We start from the raw sequence: 17,012 nt of genomic DNA, 5'->3' as shown, positions 1-17,012 counted from the left end.
GTGCACTTCGCTGTGTGAGGGTGAACTGTGGCAGTGGGTGCTTGTGTGGTTGTCTCTATTGTGGCACATGACTGGTGCTGTGTGTGTATTGTGGTGTGCTTCGTGCTATACAGAGGGTGGGACTGTGGGGCTGTGTTCTGTGGCTGTGTACCTGTGTGTGCTGCTTGGGTACTGCGTGGTGCAGTACTCAGGGCCAAGAGGGGAGAGGATGCAGGGAACAGGCATCTCTACTAGGAGCTGACAAGAACATGCCAGGCTGGCGAAGCCTGTTGGGCCACCCTCCTTCCAGATACCCTGGCAGGAATCCTGCCTGCCAAGGCCAGGACTCCCTCTCCCCCAGCACAGAGCAGCTCCGAATGAAGCAACAACCAGCCCCATCCCAGGGATGGGCTTGGCATCCCCAATTGGGCAATGTCGGCCTGCGCCCTCCCAATACTTCCTTCTCTGCCTCCCAGGGGAGCCGGTGCTGCCCCAGGGCTCAGGGGTCTCCTCTCAGGCTGCAGGGGCCGGACTCACCAGCTGGAGGATGTCCTCGTCCTTGGGCATGATAGATAGCTCCAGAGTGTCATCGCTACAGAGACAGGCAGGGAGTCAGGCTGGGCCAATGAACAGGGTCCAGGAAGAAGGGATTCTGGTCTCCAGGGCACCCCCAGGGCAAAGGGGCGGGGAGATAATATGGGACAAAGGGTCAGGGGCACTCACCTATTCTGGATGAGAGCTATGACCTGAGAGTAGGTCTTCCCAATGACGCTTTCCCCATTCACCTTTACCAGTCGATCTCCTGGGGACAAGGAGTGCACGACTGGTGACCAAGGGGCATCAAAGGCCCCATCTGAGAACCCCTGTACCAGGCATGGCTAACACTGGGGATAGGAGCCTCCCCAACACCTGGATCCGAGAATCAAATCCTAGCCAGAAGGCAGAAAGTAGAGCCCAGGTAACTGGGACAGCTCACCTGTGCGAAGCCCTGCCCTGTGGGCAGGGCCATCTTCCTTCACATTCTTGACAAAGATGGTGTCCATGGGCTCCAGGCGGTGCCGGGGGGAGGGTCCTGGTGGGCATCAGCCAGGTTAGCTGGGGGTGGCTGCTGAAGGTCACACCCATGCACAGCTACACACACAGGGGACACACACTCAGAGAATGATCGCACTCGCCCGGTCACAAACATGCACAGGACCACACATCCACGGGGACATTGGGCAGGCCCATGGAGGCACAGAACCCGACAGGAGGACACAGACCTGGGAGAATGAAAACCTATGGGGACACACCGTAAACACCTCCTGTGTCCTCTTTATGTGCTAAAACTACACTAAAAAGGAAGAACAGGCCAGGCGCGGTGACTCACGCCTATAATCCCAGCACTTTGGGAGGCCAAGGCGAGTGAATCACTTGAGGTCAGGAGTTCGAGACCAGCCTGGCCAATATGGTGAAACCCCGTCTCTACTAAAAATACAAAAATTAGCTGGGTGTGGTAGCACGCGTGCCTGTAATCCCAGCTACTCAGGAGGCTGAGGCAGGAGAAACACTTGAACCTGGGAGAGAGAGGTTGCAGTGAGTTGGGATTGTGCCACTGCACTCCAGTCTGGGTGACAGAGCAAGACCCTGTCTCAAAAAAAAAAAAAAAGAAAAGAAAAGAAAAAAAAAAGGCTCACGCCTGTAATCCCAGCACTTTGGGAGACTAAGACAGACAGATCATGAGGTCAGGAGTTCAAGACCAGCCTGGCCAACATGGTGAAACCCCGTCTCTACTAAAAAATACAATACAAAAATTAGCCGGGTACGGTGGTGGGCACCTGTAACCTCAGCTACTCAGGAGGTTGAGGCAGGAGAATTGCTTGAACCCGGGAGGTGGAGGTTGCAGTGAGCCCAGATCGCACCACTACACTCCAGCCTGGTTGATAGAGCAAGACTCCATCTCAAAAAACAAACAAAAAAAAAGGATAAACAAGCACAGCCCTTGTCCTTCCAGAGCTCCCTGTCCAGTGGGGGAGGCAGATTCTCACATTCACAGGTGCACACACAAGTCATGAAACAGAGGAAAGGGCACCATACAAGAGGCCATAACAGTTCTGAAGACACGTGGCAGGGTCAGATGCCCTCCTCGCAGGGATGCCCACTCCCGCAGACCCAGCAAGACACCTAATGTTCACATCCCTCACCTCCTCCTTTCCCCAGGCTCAGGGGCTCCAAAGCAGAGGTCCAAGGCCCCTAGGATGGGCACAAATTGCATTGCACCCCAACAAAGTTCCTCTGCTCCTAAGTGCTGCTAACTCTAAGCTAACAGAGAAATGGGCCTGCTCTAGGCCAGCTGGCTCCTCCCCCACCACAGCCTCTGGATGGGGATGCAGGAGTGTCCTATGGCTGCCCCAACAGAAGCCCCAGTGGCGGAGCAGGAAGGCTGCCAGAGAAGGCGCTCTGCCTTTGAATACCCTGGGAGCCTGGGTGTCTGCCAGGGGCCTCTGGGGAGCAAGGGCCACAGCAAGGGGAGTCAGGCTCACATCGTAGGCGAGAAAGACCTTGGGGCCCCCTGACTTCCACCAGGACCCTACTATCTCCACCTCCAAGGACAGCCTTTGCTCAGCATTCCCACCACCAGCCCCCAGGCCCTGTAGCCCTGCCCTGCCTTGTTCTAGGCTGGGAGCAGCTTGAGGGCAGGGGCCAGGTGCAGACACCCATCTGCTCCCCAGAGTGCCGCCCATAGTGTGCTGAGCTCAGCAAACTTCTGTTAAGGAAATGTCCAAGGGAGACAAATGTGAGAAAAGAAAGGGGGAGAACAGAGAGAGAGGAAGAGGCGCCCAGAGGGGGCCAGACCCAGGGCACAGACAGGAGCAAAGGCAGGAACAGGAGTCAAGGGAGGGGGGCACAGAAAAGGACAGGCAGACTTGGCAGGGACAAGGTGAGATAGGAGCTGGAAGATGAGTCCCCGTGCAGGTCCAGCGCCCACCAGTCCTCCCTTACCTCCTCCACGGCCTCCATTCTCTTCCTCCTGCAGGGAACAGAGGGGTGGGTGTTGGCCTCAGTCCAGCCCTCAGCAGCCAGGGTGGCCCAGCTCCAGTGGGCAGGGCCCCTTCAGGTTCCCGCCACCCCTTATCTCCTCCCAAGTAGCTCAGCAGGGGAGGGTGCAGGAGGGGTGTCCAAGGGGCACCAGGTCCCAAGCCAAGTTCCCCAGTGACATGCGACCCCACCACCCCGGGAACCCACAATCCAGCAAGTGACCCAAGACCCCTTCCCTGGGGGAGCTCCCAGCCCAGTGCGGGAGGCATCACATAGGCTCACACACACAGAAGACCCGGGCAGTCACAGATAGGCGCATGACAAGTGCAAACTACAGCTAATCGGCTCCAGGGAACGCCAAGGGGAGGCCTGATTAGAGTCCTCCTGGGGAGAGGACTCAAAGGCATCTGAGGGTGGCGGGGAGAAGGCACTGTGGATGAGGGAGGCGGGGCATGCAGATGCTGGCTGGCAGGGATAAGCGCTCACAGCACACCAAGGGCTGAATCGCTGAGTTAAAGGAGAAAGTCAACAACTGCAAGTGACAATACTCAGGCTAAAGCACTCAGGCTTACAGAACAGAAAGAGGGAGCCAATGGAAGTTCTTTTGTGGGAGAGAGTGGAGGTGAAAATGCCAGTTAGGGGAGAGGATTCTGGCACCCGGGTGCAGGGTATCAAGGGGACCCATTGGGAGGCCTCTGGGATCACCGTGGTAGGTGATGGCACTAGACTTGGGCGGGGAACAAGGAAGGAGGGCATGGAGGTCAGAGGAACAGGCTCAGCCAGCTGGATGTGGCATTTTAGAGCTGGATCGGACCTTCAGCGTCATCTCTTCTAACTCTCTCCACACATGTGTCCATTGTATAGCTCACAGGGCAAGGTGTGTTCAAGGCCACTCAGAGACTCAGTGGCAGAGCCAGGGCTGGAACCCAGGCCTCTGTGGCACCCCAGTGAGGGCAGTGAGGGTAGGGTGGGTCACAAGAAGGCTGTTGGGCTCTTCTTGGGAGCAAGCACTCTGCCCCCGTCCTCCCATGTGGGGTGCACTCCAGCTGATGCAAACTGACAGCACTGCGAGCGGGTGGCAGAGGCAGACGGATGCATTTGGACGGCTGAGCTCCCTGCAGGCTCCCAGGCGGCAGCATGAAGGACGGGAGAACACAGCCTCCTCCCGCCTCCAGGCCAAAGGCCCCTCCCAGCCCTGGGCAGGTTCTGGAAAGAAGAAGCAGCCTATCCCTGGCTGTCACCCTTCAGCAGGGTCCCCTGAGAGAAGGTGCTGGGGGCAGAAAGAGGGACATTCTGGGGAAAGAGTGAAGGAAGTACTGGGGTTTCTGGAGAACTAAGGGGCTAGTGTCCTTGGGCATGAAGGAGGGGTCTGTGCTCCCTCCACACACCATCAGCACCCACGTATGTTCTTAAGCACAGCTGTAGCCAATGAGAACAGTTATGCAGGAGCCCCAGAGCTTCCGGCATGCATGTGAGAGCTGCAAGTTACATGTACACATGACATGTATTTGCAGACACTATATGCACACATAAAGAGATACACACGTGCGTGTCCATGGCCAGCACGTGGTGCACACAGAGACATGCGAGCACACGAACACAGACAGTGAAGTCCCCTGTTTCGTTCTCTGATAGGTGGGACCAAGGGAGAGTCCCCAATAGCTAGCTGTGCAGGCAGATCCCAGCCCTAGGGAAAGTGGATAGAGGGGTTCATTGACTCCAAAATCAGTGTCTCCTCCCTGCTGGAAAAGAAGTGGGAAGGGGAGCAGAGCCCTAGTGGGGAGCTCTGGTTGCTCCCTGGGGCCCCTTCTGTCTCCTTCCCACACTTCTGCTTCGCTGTCAGGGAACCCCCCTCCCCAGCTCACAGCCTTGGATTGGGGTCAGGACCCCTGGTTCCTGGACTCGGAGAACACAACGTTTACATTAGGGCAGGAAGGACTCTGAGGGGTCAAGTTGATAAATGTCCTCAGGTTCCAGCACAAGAAATGGAGCCCAGAGATGGGGAGGCGGCCCCAAAATCACAATGAGTGAGGAGTTGTCCCAGAACTGGAACTCTGGGCTCCTGTGTCCCAGCCTGGGTCTCTTTCCAGCGCGCTGAGCTGTCGCCAGCAGGGACCAGGGGTGTGCTGGGAGGGCTTCCACAGGAGTGCTAGGCCCCTGAGAGCTCACGCTGGAGAGGAGAGAAGCAGCCTCAGCTCAGAAGCAGTCGGTAGATCAGGAGTCCCAGGAACTCCCAGACAACTGTTCGCCTGCCAGAGACAAGCATCTGCGGGTGTGAGGTAAGCATCCTGGCTGCCCACCTGCAAGGTCCTTGCCCTGCACCAGCCACCCCTCCTGGTCTCCTGAGAAGACCCAGGCCACAGTGATTAAAGTGTTTGTCCATGGTCACACAGTGCAAATCACCCAGCCAGGGCTGGCACTGCCTCCCTGCAGTCCTCCTCCCCAGGCCACGGCAGAAGGGAGTCAGGCCGGACCCCAGGAGGGACCCCTTCTCTGAGAGGGTCAAAGGACCATGAAGGGGACTGGCACAAAAGAGTCTCCCTCTCCCATGAAAGCTTCTTCAGACCAGGCCAGGGCAGTGGCGAGCCAGGCATACCTTCAGGCTGCAGTGCACAGCCGACTCGGGCGGGTACACGATGAAGTGGCGCAGAGTGAAGCCAAAGCCGTCCTGGGGACTTTTGTGCAGCAGCAGCGTCCTCGGCCCCTGCCAGGGGAAGGGGCGCCTAGGAGAGCACCCATCTCTTGGGCCCAGTGGCAGCTGTGGGAGACAGGGAGGCCAGGCTGAGCGCCCGTGTTGCTGACACTTTGGCTGTTTGCACCGCCTCCTGCAGCCCACAGGACCGGAGGGGCACCGAAAGGGGTCTTTCGCCCCAGGGTTGCCAGGCACCCTCCCTCCCCTGACCTCCTCCTCATCCCTTCCTTCCTCTCCCACCTTCATCAGCCCAATAGCTTTTTCCTTCTTTCCTTTTCACTCAGTCCCCTCATAATGTCTTTGCCTTCAGGAAAATAACTCACTAAAACAAGTTCATTCAGTTCAGTTCAGCTGAGTTCAGCAAATGTTCACTGAGCACCTACTATGTGCAGGACCCTGGATACATAGCCTTCCTGCACAGTGCCTGTTGTTGTCTTAGCTCATGCACAATCTCACACACACACATGCACACATACATGCACTCCCAGACACATACTTATGCAGACACAGCCACAGCCACAGCCACATACGCTCATGCAGATGGAACATACCACAAACATACAGACAAGCATGTGCAAATGTGCAGACACACAGATACACACAAATGAGTACACATGTGCACACTTATGTAGACACATAGATATGCACAGAGTTGCAGAGAATCAAAGTCCTGCACACACAACGCACATACAGATGCATGCACATGCATCACAGACATGCAGATACACACAGGCACAGCAGACCGGTACCCACGCATCCTTCAAGAACAGCAGCAGGAACACAGGGGGGACCAAGAACCAAGAGGGAGTGGACTGGACATCAGACACCTGAAGGGACTTCCTGAGGCTCCAGAGCCCAGTCCAGAGGCCTGGCTGGTTCACCAGAAAGGCTGGGGGTGGCTGGGCCGGTGGCTCACACCCATAATCCCAGCACTTTGGGAGGCCAAGGCGGGTGGATCACCTGAGGTCAGGAGATCGAGATCAGCCTGGCCAACAGGGTGAAATGCTGTCTCTACTAAAAATACAAAAATTAGCCAGGCATGGTGGCTGGCACCTGTAATCTCAGCTACTTAAGAGGTTGAGGCAGGAGAATAGCTTGAACCCAGGAGGCGGAAGTTGCAGTGAACTGAGATTGCACCACTGCACTCCAGCCTGGGCGACAGAGCAAGACTCCGTCTAAAAAAAAAAAAAAAAAAAAAAAGGCCAGGAGTTTCAGAGACACTAAGCCTCCTGTCAGACCTCCCAAAATTCTTGAGATTCTCCAAGACGATGTGGCAGAGGTGTCTGAAGACAAGAGTTTGGAGGGGGCACACAGGTCTGTTTCTGGGGCAAGAAGCAAAACAGATAGTGCCTGAGAGAGGGTGCCCTTTGGGAAACAGAGAGGGAAGGCGGGTGACAGGAGGGTATCAGATGGATGGTGCTCATGGAGCCCAGCTGGGGAAGATGGGAGCCACAGGGAAGCTACCTGGCTTTGAAAAGCCAAGAGGCCACCTAGAGGACTCTTAAATCCGTAACATCACATGGCCTAACCTCTATGTTGTCCCTAGTCCAAGCCCCTCAGAGGGCAAGAAGCCCCCACCACCAACACTCCTCACTCCCCTCAACTCATTAGTTCTGGAGTGAAGAATTCCCACGTCACTAGCAACATCCCCTTTTGTCCCCTTCTCATAGCTGGAGAAACATCTGCCACTCAAATGTCCTGATGCCAAGTTCATTCATGGACCATCCACCCTCCTGTCCACGCACACAGTGGAGGGAGACAGCTGCCCTCTGCTAAGGATTTCCGCATAGGGGAGAGCCTGGCTGTGGTCGAGCAGGCCTGGGGAAGAAGCTAGATCCTCCAATCTCAGAAGATTAAAGAAAAATGTGACACAGACAATAGGCAATAGGCCTGCTTCATACAGCCCCAGGGGATAGAGCCAGGTGGAGTACACAAGAGGCTGAGTGGCGCTCCAGGCAAGGGAGACAGACCATTCTAGACTATTCTAATCCTATACAGTCTGGAAAACTACCCAGATGAGGCTATGAGTGCCCCCTACCAGACAGGGGCCATGCAAAAGCTGGAAGACCCCCAGTTCAGAAGGCCTCAGCAGGGGTTCTGACATCAGGGGTAGTCCAGCATCTTCCACTTGTGGCTTTAGCCTAGCCTCTCCCACGGTGCCCTGAACCCCCATGGGGGCCTGGGGAGCCCAGAGGAGAAAATTCTCTGGGAATTCTTCTGAGGTCTGAAATCCCCCGGATTTCCCATCTCTGCTGACCTGGCAAGGAACTGATCAGGGAGCGAAGAGGGTCTGGGGGTCCCCTCACCAACTGCCCTCTCCTACCAGAAGCCCCTGCTCCTCCCCCGTGTGGGCTGCCCCCTGCCTGTCCCCCACCCAGGCTCAGAGCTGAGGCTGTTTGCAGGGCCCATTGTTTTGCTACTGTCCTGGATTAAGGTTCAAGCCACCAGCTGCCCCAGTGACGAAAAGTGACTGGGACAGGTCCCCGCACGCCCCCGCCCCTCCCCCAGCACACTTCCTGCCTGGAGCTGCCGGCTGCCTCGGGGGGATGCTCCCTGGGAGGGCCTGCATGTAATCCAGGGCAGGAGGCATGCCTTCCTCTCCAGGTCCCCTCCTCACCAATCACTACCAGCATTCCCTCCCTTATCGCTGCCTCTCCCTTTCCTCTGTTCCTTCCTTCCAGTCCCCTTCCTCCCACCTCTTCCAACTAGGCTCTTGAGAATGTCAGCTACCACACAGGCACAGCTACCACACACCTGCTTGAAGAGGAGATATCAGGACACCCAACAAGAGCCACAGCTGGCATCACCCCTGTGGGAAGTTCTTCCTTAGGTTTAACCTCAATCCTTCGTGCTATTATACATGCATGTTTCCTCTCCTCCCCTGTGACCTGGGACAGAACTGAGTCTTGTGCTCATCTTGAGGTGGGGGAGGTGATAGGTGCAAAAACAGAGAAGCAGCCATTGATAACAACTAGAAAGGTGCACAGCTCACACACACACAGCTCTGCCTCTCTGACTTAGGCACAGAGACAAGGGGACTGAGAGGGAGTTGCTCAGGGGACACAGGGACATTGCTGATTAAATTCTCCTGGACTGGATCTATTTCCAAACACTCCCACCCTCATGTCAGGAAAGAAAGAGACGTCCAAAAATATCAGCTGATGGTGACAGCAGAGCAGACGGCCTTAGGCCACAAATTAGGCAGAGGTGGACACGTGGTGGGTTGGCAGCACCAGGAACTAGAACCCAGGAGCCCTGCTCCTCCCCCCGGGAGCATAAAGAGGTCATTGCAGGGAGCAGTGTTCAGGCCGGGCATGGCGCCCACTGTGACTCACACCCTACCAGCCTGGTCCATCTCGGATATCAGAAACATGGCAGTCCCCCAGCCCAGCCCTGTCAGCCCTGAGAGCACTCACTACCCGCAGGGGCCCGTCTGCCACTTAGCCTCCTCTGCCCACTAGGAAACCCTCGTGTGCCGTGTCCAGGTCCCCTACCAGGGGTGGGTTGGGTCGTGTGCCCTGCTCCATTCAGTGGTGCCTCTGCCTGCCCCGGACTCAGGGTCCCTGCCCGCCCACACCCTCTGGGATTCCTAGAAGCCCCAGCGTCTCTTCAAACACTCTGGTCCCTTCCATCCTTCCACTGCCTGGAAACCGAGAGGGCTGAGCCCTCTGGAGGCCTCGACCAAACTGGGGGTTGTCATCCCAGAAGCCCTGGCAGAGCTCCAAGCCACAAATCCTGCCACCCTCAGCCCCGTCTCTCAAGCGCCTCACTCACTCCCCGCTCCAGGGGCATCAGTCCTGGAATGCAAGGCGCACACAGCTCAAAGGCCGCAGGGAGTTGGTGACCCAGTCCCACTCAGACCCCGACAAGTCCTGCCCCGGCCCCGGCCCCGGCCCCGGCCCCGCGGCGCTCACCCTGGCCCGGCGCGGCCCGGGCGCGCGGCGGTCGCTGTGACTGAGGCAGGGCAGCCAGAGACAGCGCGGTTCTGGGGCGCTGCAGTCCACACCGACGGCGCGCTCCCAGCGCCAGCCCCCGGCCCCCGCGCGCTCCACGCGCCACACGGCGCTGCCCACCAGCTCCGCGGCCGGCGGGGACTCCCAGGTCCGGCCACCGCCCCGGCCCCAGTACGCCTCAGGCCGGGCTTCCGGAGCCGCGTGCGCCGCGCGGGGGCCCGGGGCAGCTGCTAGGTGCCCGGTAGACGGCGTCCTCGACCAACCGGGTGGCCGGCGGGCCCCGGGGGTCCCCGCCCGCCCCCCGGAACCGCGGGCCCTGGGCCCGGGGGCCCCGAAGGGATGGACGGCCCGCGCGGACGGCGGCAGGACGGCTGGAGCGGCTCCGCGCCTCCCGTGCCTCCCGGCTGAAGGCGCCCAAGCCCCGACACGCCCGCGAGTCGCGCAGGGCTGACGCCTCCCCCTCCGGGGCGGCCCCTGTCCGCGGCCGCCCAGATCCCACACTCACACCCCACACGCCAGGGCACTACACAGTCCCCTACACGACCACACCCTCGCACCCTCACACACAGACGGCAGCCCTCGACCCAGACATGCACTCTCCCCCAGCCCGCACACCTTGCACCCTTCCAGCGCGCGCACGCACACACACACACACACGCGCGCGCGCGCATACACGCGCACATCTGCCCCATGCACCCAGAGAAACAGTCACACATGCTCCAGGTGCCCCTCACTCTGCTTCACACCCTACCCACTCTGTACAGACCCACACAACACACATCCACCCTCCCACACACACTCACCCTATGTGCATATACCCCAGAAACATACTATCCTACCCCCCCACACACACGACTCTTCCACATCGTATACACACACCTCAGACATCCGCCCAAGTGTATACGGTCCACACACTCACAGAGAGATGCATGTGCAAGCACACCAGACCCACATTTACCCACCCACACACTCCACACATACCCCACAGGGACCCCCACAACATGGCAGATGCCACGCACACACTGCACAGCTCAGGCACTCCAGGCACAGATGCCACAGCCCCTCAGGTGCTACACACACTGCCCCGCACAGAGTGACAGCCACATACCCTTAGGTGCAGGTGAAGTCCCCAATACCCCTGTGGGAAACACCCTCCTCCCCAGGACTCCCTACCCATTAGCTCTACCTAGAGGGGCACCACAAGCTGATGATCACTCAAAGCTGGCCCCTCTTCCACCCCCTGGCATGTGAGCCAGACAGGAAACGCCATGTTGTGCTAGCCCCTGCCCTGCTCGCCCTTCCTGGCTCTCCCTTTTCCCAGGCCCCATCCGGGTGGGGCTAGCAGAGGCCTTGGCTCGTGGATGTGTAACCACCATTACCATTTCTAGCCCACTTGACTGTTCACCAACAATACCACTACAGTCATTTGCTGTGGCCCGGGGCCATTACTATGGCTTCATTTGTAGGGAAGGAAACAGGTCCAAGAGCACCCAGCTTGTTAGGGCAGCATGGGGACTCCAACCCCAGGACCCCTCATCCCAACTTCTATCCTACACCCAAATCCTAGCCAGCAGCCAGGAAAGCGGGGCAGCTCCAGCCCAATCCCACTCCCGAATCTAGGAGGAGTCCAGGACGAAGCGTCATAAAGGTTGGGCCTTTTGGGGGCAACTACCAGAAGGAAGCACCAAGCAGGTGCAGCTCCCCTTCCCCCCATTCCACCATCCACTGTCCCCAGCAAGAACCTCCCAGGAGGGTGGCCCAGTGGGGAGGTAGGAAATCCAGAAAGGGGGTGGGGGGTGGGAGATGGAGGGACAGAGATGGGGAGGGGCCTGGGGGCAGAGGGAGGGGAAGGGAGGAGACAACGAAGTGTCAGAAGGTGAAGGAGCAAGGGATGGGAAGGGAGCCTGAGGGACAGAGGTGGGAGGGGAGGGGGAAGGGAGCAGAGCGGACCACGAGAGAGGTCCGGATCAAGGGAGGGAGAAGGAAGAGAGAGGAAGGGTGAGGGTGAGGCGTGTGGGGGCGGCTGCCTGTGTCAGCCAGGGAGCTGGTTTTGTTCTCCTGTTTCCTGTTTGCTGTTTGCTGGGCTCCCCCTCCGTGCAAGAGCTGGACCCACCACCCCCACCCTGGCGGAAGCCAGATGGGAAGAGTGAGGCTGCCACGAGCTGAGTCAGGAGAGCTTAGGGGGAGAGCGGGAAAGGACTGCAGCCAGGGAGAGCAGGACACGCTATCTCCATCAGCACCCTCTCCCGCCCCACTTCCATCGCTAGAAAACTAAGGATTCCGTGTTGGGACCACTCCTGCCCTGGCCTGCCCTGTGACTCTGTCATACTGTCCAAAGGCCAGACCCTCCTAGACCAGCTGGAACCACCATCAAGCTGTCCCCAGCCATGTCAGACTCTGGGGCCCCAAGCGGAGGGCAATCAGATGTCTTCAGCTCCAAGTCTGGCCTGTCCTCCCAGCAAGCAGCCAGTAAGTCCTTCCAGCTGCCTAACTTGCGTTCCTCTTGCTGCTAGTCCAGTCCCTGGTTCTAAGGAAATGGAGTGACTCTCCCCTGTCATCCCCCATGGAGCCGCTGATGGCCAACAGGTACTGCTGTGTGCCCAGATCAAGAATCCACCTCCGCAGAATTCAAAACCGCTGAGGGTTCTGGGGCAGCAGGGAGGAGAGAAGTGGAGACGCAACATGGGTTTTCTGTATTCAGATTGCAGAGACCCTGGAAGGGATCAACCATATACAATGTCCATTTCCTGCCCTCTAACCTGGCAGGGCAGCAAGGCGCAACCAAGGAGGTAACAGATTCCTCCAACACAAACCACACACCTTTCCTTCCCCACCCCCACCACCTCCACACCCAGCTGCCTCTGTGGGGACTTCAGGGCGAGAGTACACCCAGTGGGGCCTCAAAGGTTGTATGAAGCTTGAATAAATGATCCTCCAGGCCTGGGGAGCCTCTCTGCTCCCTCCCCCATTTCCTCTGGGAAAGGAATGTGGGGTGGGCCCCAGAGGGTGGTGGGGGAGGGGGCCCAGGGCTGGGAAATACCAGGCGTAGCTGAGATTCTATTCCAAGCCTTCCTGCCTAGCGTGAGTCCTCCCCCCACGCCCTGCCCAGCTTCCTCCCCCTGCATCAGAAATTACCCTGCTGAGCTGCCCCTCCCATCCCCCTCTAGTTTGACCAGCTTGCAAAATCCATTCAACCTCATCTTCCTGAGGGTCCCTGGTGAGGGGCTTGAAGGCTGCATCCCCAAAGGGAGGGCATCCAGTCTTCACTCCTTCCAAGAGATCATTGTCTTTTGCTATTTGAAAGCACTTTCACTTGTTCTCATTTGACACTTACCCTAAGAATCAAATAACCAGAGATTTTTTTTTGACATCCGTTTTTCAGTTACAGAAACTGAGGCTTGGTCAGGCGTGGTGAGTCACGCCTGCAATCTCAGCACTGGGAGGCCAAGGTGGGCAGATCGCTTGAGCCCAGGAGTTTGAGATCAGCCTGAGCAACGTGGTGAAACCCGATCTCTACAAAAAACACAGAAATTAGCCAGGTGTGGTGGCACGTGTCTGTAGTTTCAGCTACTCAGGAGGCTTAGGTGGGAGGATCACCTGAGCCTGGGAGGTGGAGGTTGCAATGAGCAGAGATCACACCATTGCACTCCAGCCAGGGAGACAGAGTGAGACCCTGTCCCTAAATAAATAAATAAGAATAAAATTTTTTTTAAAACTGAGGCTCAAAGAGAACAAGTGACTAGTTCAAGGACTCATTTTTACTAAGCTGGGACCGGATCCCAGGGTTCTAACCACTTACCAGATCTTTTTCCATTACGCTCTTGTTTAACCACATCTTGAGTACCTGCTGTGCGCCAGGAGCTGAGACACCTTGGAGCGTCATGAGTATTGTCCCAGCTAATAAAACCTTTAGGGATCCCCAAGTTCTAGACTGGCCAAAGCTGGCTGCCTTCACCCCCACCAAGGGAGACCCCCACAAACCAAGGGAGCCCTGCTTTCAGGTGCATGAGGCCTCTTCTCTCTGGGAGGTGACAGTTTTTTGAGGGTGGGGCCAGACACCTCCTAGGCTATCCCTCACAGGAGAGGGTGGTCTGGACTGGAGGAGTAGAAGCAACCAGGCACTGGGGAAGGGGAGGAGAGTGTCCTGAGTCCCAGGGGTCAGAGATAGGAACAAGAAGGAAACTGACGTGTTGCAGGGCGTGTGGTTCAGGAAGTGAGAGAGGGGCTCAGGGTCGATTCTGCCTGCTTTTCCTTCCTCCGGCTTGCTCAGCGCTCTTCCCAGAATGTGGGCCCCAAACTGCCAGGTGACAAACAATGACCCCACCCCAAGATAGTCATCCAGCATGTTTGAAGTTCCATCTGGTCCTGTACCCAGTCGCACACCAACGAACGCAGACCCATGACCACTCCACAACCTCGCATACAGACGGGGCAAATCCCACCGCAGATCCGTGCATCCCAGGCATGCAGGCAATGCGATACCGACACATGCCCGAGTCACCCACGCCCGGGCCTCTGAACCCTGCTCCAGTCTCCTCAGTCAAGGGCGGCTGCCCCCTCGGGCCTCTTCCACCCTTTTGCCCTATTCAGATGCCTGGTTCCCAGCATTGCTTGGGTAGACTCCCGCCTGACAAGCCCCAGCAGGCCAAGTTGATGAGCCGGCCAAGCAAGCCTATGTCTCCCCAGCGCCCTCCATGTGCACATAACCCCCATCACCGGGAACCTGGGCACCCCGCACTGGTGCTATGTCTGGCCCACGGGTAGGGGGTGGTTCCCAGGGTCTCCCCAGACCCAGTGCTCTTCCCCTCTAGGGCCACCCTTGCCCGGGGCTGGGATGGACTGTGCTCCCTCTCCCTCAAACTAGGCCAGAGCCACAGAAGCCTGGGAAGGAAGATGAGGAAGCACTTGTCACTCCAGACATCCCATCACCATCAGGAAGGTGGGCTGAGATAATCCAAAAATCACAAAATCCTCAAATTCTGGCTGGGCATGATGACTCATGCCTATAATCCCAGCACTCTGGGAGGCCAAGGCAGGAGAATCGCTTGAGCCCAGGAGTTCAAGACCAGATTGGGCAACACGGCGAACCCCGTCTCTACAAAAAACATAAAAATTAGCCAGGTGTGGTAGTGCATGCCTGTGGTCTCAACTACTGGGGAGGCTGAGGTGGGGAGGATCACCTGAGCCCAGGGAGGTCAAGGCTGCAATGTGAGACCCGGTCTCAAAAAAAAAAAAAAAAAAAAAAAAGGCTGGGCAACTTGGCAAGACCCCATCTCTACAAAAAATTTAAAAATTAATTGGGGATGGTGGCGTGCACTTCTGGTCCCAGCTACTCAGGAGGCTAAGGTGGGAAGATCACTTGAGCCCACGAAGTCAAGGATGTAGTGAGCTGTGTTCACGCCACTGCACTCCAGCCTGGGTGACAGAGCAAGACCCTGTCTCAAAAAAAAAAAAAAAAAAAATCCCCAAGTTCTTTCAGTGGCAGCACAGCTCAGGGGCTGACACACGGGATCTGGAATCCTCTGGAAGCTGAGTCAGAGCCCCATCTCTACCACTTTCTAGCTGTGAGACTTTGGGCAAGTTACTTAACCTCCTTAAGTCTTGGTTCCTCATCAATAAAATGGGAATGACATGAATTTCCACCTCAAAGGCTGTTGGGAGGATTAAGTAAATTAAAGGAAGTCTTAGCACAGGCTCAGAGCACATAGTAGGGATTTAATAAATGCAGGCTGTTTTGACGGCTTTTTGGATAGTCATCACAGTCATACTCACATTCAGACATGCAGCCAGCCATGTATACACAAAGACATGGTGACACATGCAGACACTCACAGACCCAGGCAAACTCATCCTTCCCGGCATCACCCCTACCTCCCACTGCCAGCCCCAGGTTCCTACAGGCTCCTGACGTGCCCCAGTTCCTCCCAAGCAAGGAGGATTCAGTAAGATCTCCCACTTCCTTGGCTGAACTTTGGCAAGCCCAGAGCACTACCTTGTGGGCCCTCTGGGAGTAGGGAAGGAATGGGTAACATGAGACCCCAGGATGGGGCCCCTCCCAGCAGGCAAGGAGCATGGCAAAAGTGCCAGGCTGGCAGGGTCTCCAGTGCCACAGGAGGGCCAGTTCACCCCTCAGGGACAACAGAGGAAGGGGAGACTAAAGAGGAGCCTCTTTCCTCTTGGTGGGAAATGAGCACTTACAGAAAAGGGTGCGTCTAGAGCCAGCCACAAAGTAAACACCAGGGCCATTGCCCAGGCAACAGCAGGCTGGCATGGGACAAGGCTTACCACAATCCCTCTGTACCCCCTGATTTACCCACTCAGCAGCCCCCTGCCTGTCTCTGGGGTCTCCATTCTGGTTTCTGGGCCTGTCTGCAGACTCCCCAAAGGGAATAAGCTGTGCCTCCTCCATCAGACTGTGTGCTTCTTGAAAACAAGGGATTTTTGCCCCACATCAGTCTAGGGTCTCCCAAAAGATATGGCCTGTGGCTTTCCCCTCAGATAGGAGGATGCTCAAGGGCCTGGCCTGAGTCTCCCTCTTAGACTGAGAGCTCCCCAAGGACAATGGCTGTTGGGTTTTCAGAGTGGATTTGCCCTCCTAGAGAGCTTTGTGCATAGTGGGCTCTCAAAAATTACTTCTTTTTTTTTTAGACGGTGTCTCTGTTGCCCAGGCTGGAGTGAAGTGGTGAGATCTTGGCTCACTGCAACCTTCACCTCCTGGGTTCAAGCGATTCTCCTGCCTCAGCCTCCAGAGTAGCTGGGATTACAGGAACGCGCCACCACGCCCAGCTAAATTTTGTATTTTTGGTAGAGATGGGGTTTCACCATGTTGGCCAGGCTGATCTCGAACTCCTGACCTCAAGTGATCCACCCACCTCGGCTTCCCAAAGTGCTGGGATTACAGGCGTGAGCCACCGTGCCCAGCTCAAAAATTATTTATTAATGGTTAGGATGTGGAGAAATTGGATTGCTGTGGGAATGTAAAATGGTGTGGCTGTGGCCAGGCACAGTGGCTCGTACCTGTAATCCCAGTGTTTGGGAGGCCAGGAGTGCAAGATCAGCTTGGGAAACATATTGAAACCCCATCTTTATAAAAGACGCAAAATTGGCCAAGCGTGATGGTACACACTTGTAGTCCCAGCTACTTGGAAGGCTGAGGTGGGAGGATCCCTTGAACCCAGGAGTTGGAGGCTGCAGTGAGCTGTGATCACACTACTGCTCTTCAGCCTGGGCCACAGAGCAAGACTCCCTCTCTAAAAAAGTAATAAAAATAAAATAAAATTTAAAAATAAATAAATAAAATGGTGAAGTTGCTATGGAAATCAGGATGGCAGTTTCTCAAAAAATTAAACATAGACAGGAGGCTGAGGCAG

General features: G+C 56.8%; 1 protein-coding gene across 1 annotated transcript in view; it reads right to left on the bottom strand.

Annotated features, from left to right (window-relative positions):
• The window catches only part of ARHGAP23 (Rho GTPase activating protein 23), an 85,764-nt gene that overhangs the window by 48,121 nt on the left and 20,631 nt on the right, over positions 1–17,012 (bottom strand). The window contains exons 2-6 of the mRNA XM_025361813.1: positions 5,594–5,755; positions 2,962–2,989; positions 956–1,051; positions 703–781; positions 517–571 (exon numbers count right to left, since the gene is read on the bottom strand). Coding sequence (XP_025217598.1) covers positions 517–571; positions 703–781; positions 956–1,051; positions 2,962–2,989; positions 5,594–5,755 — 420 coding nt within the window. The remainder of the gene's footprint in view (positions 1–516; positions 572–702; positions 782–955; positions 1,052–2,961; positions 2,990–5,593; positions 5,756–17,012) is intronic.

Source organism: Theropithecus gelada, chromosome 16 (genome assembly GCF_003255815.1).
Source record: "Theropithecus gelada isolate Dixy chromosome 16, Tgel_1.0, whole genome shotgun sequence".
NCBI classification, from domain to species: domain Eukaryota; kingdom Metazoa; phylum Chordata; class Mammalia; order Primates; family Cercopithecidae; genus Theropithecus; species Theropithecus gelada.
Note: the sequence above shows the minus strand (reverse complement) of the source record. Positions and strands in the feature narration are given on the sequence as shown.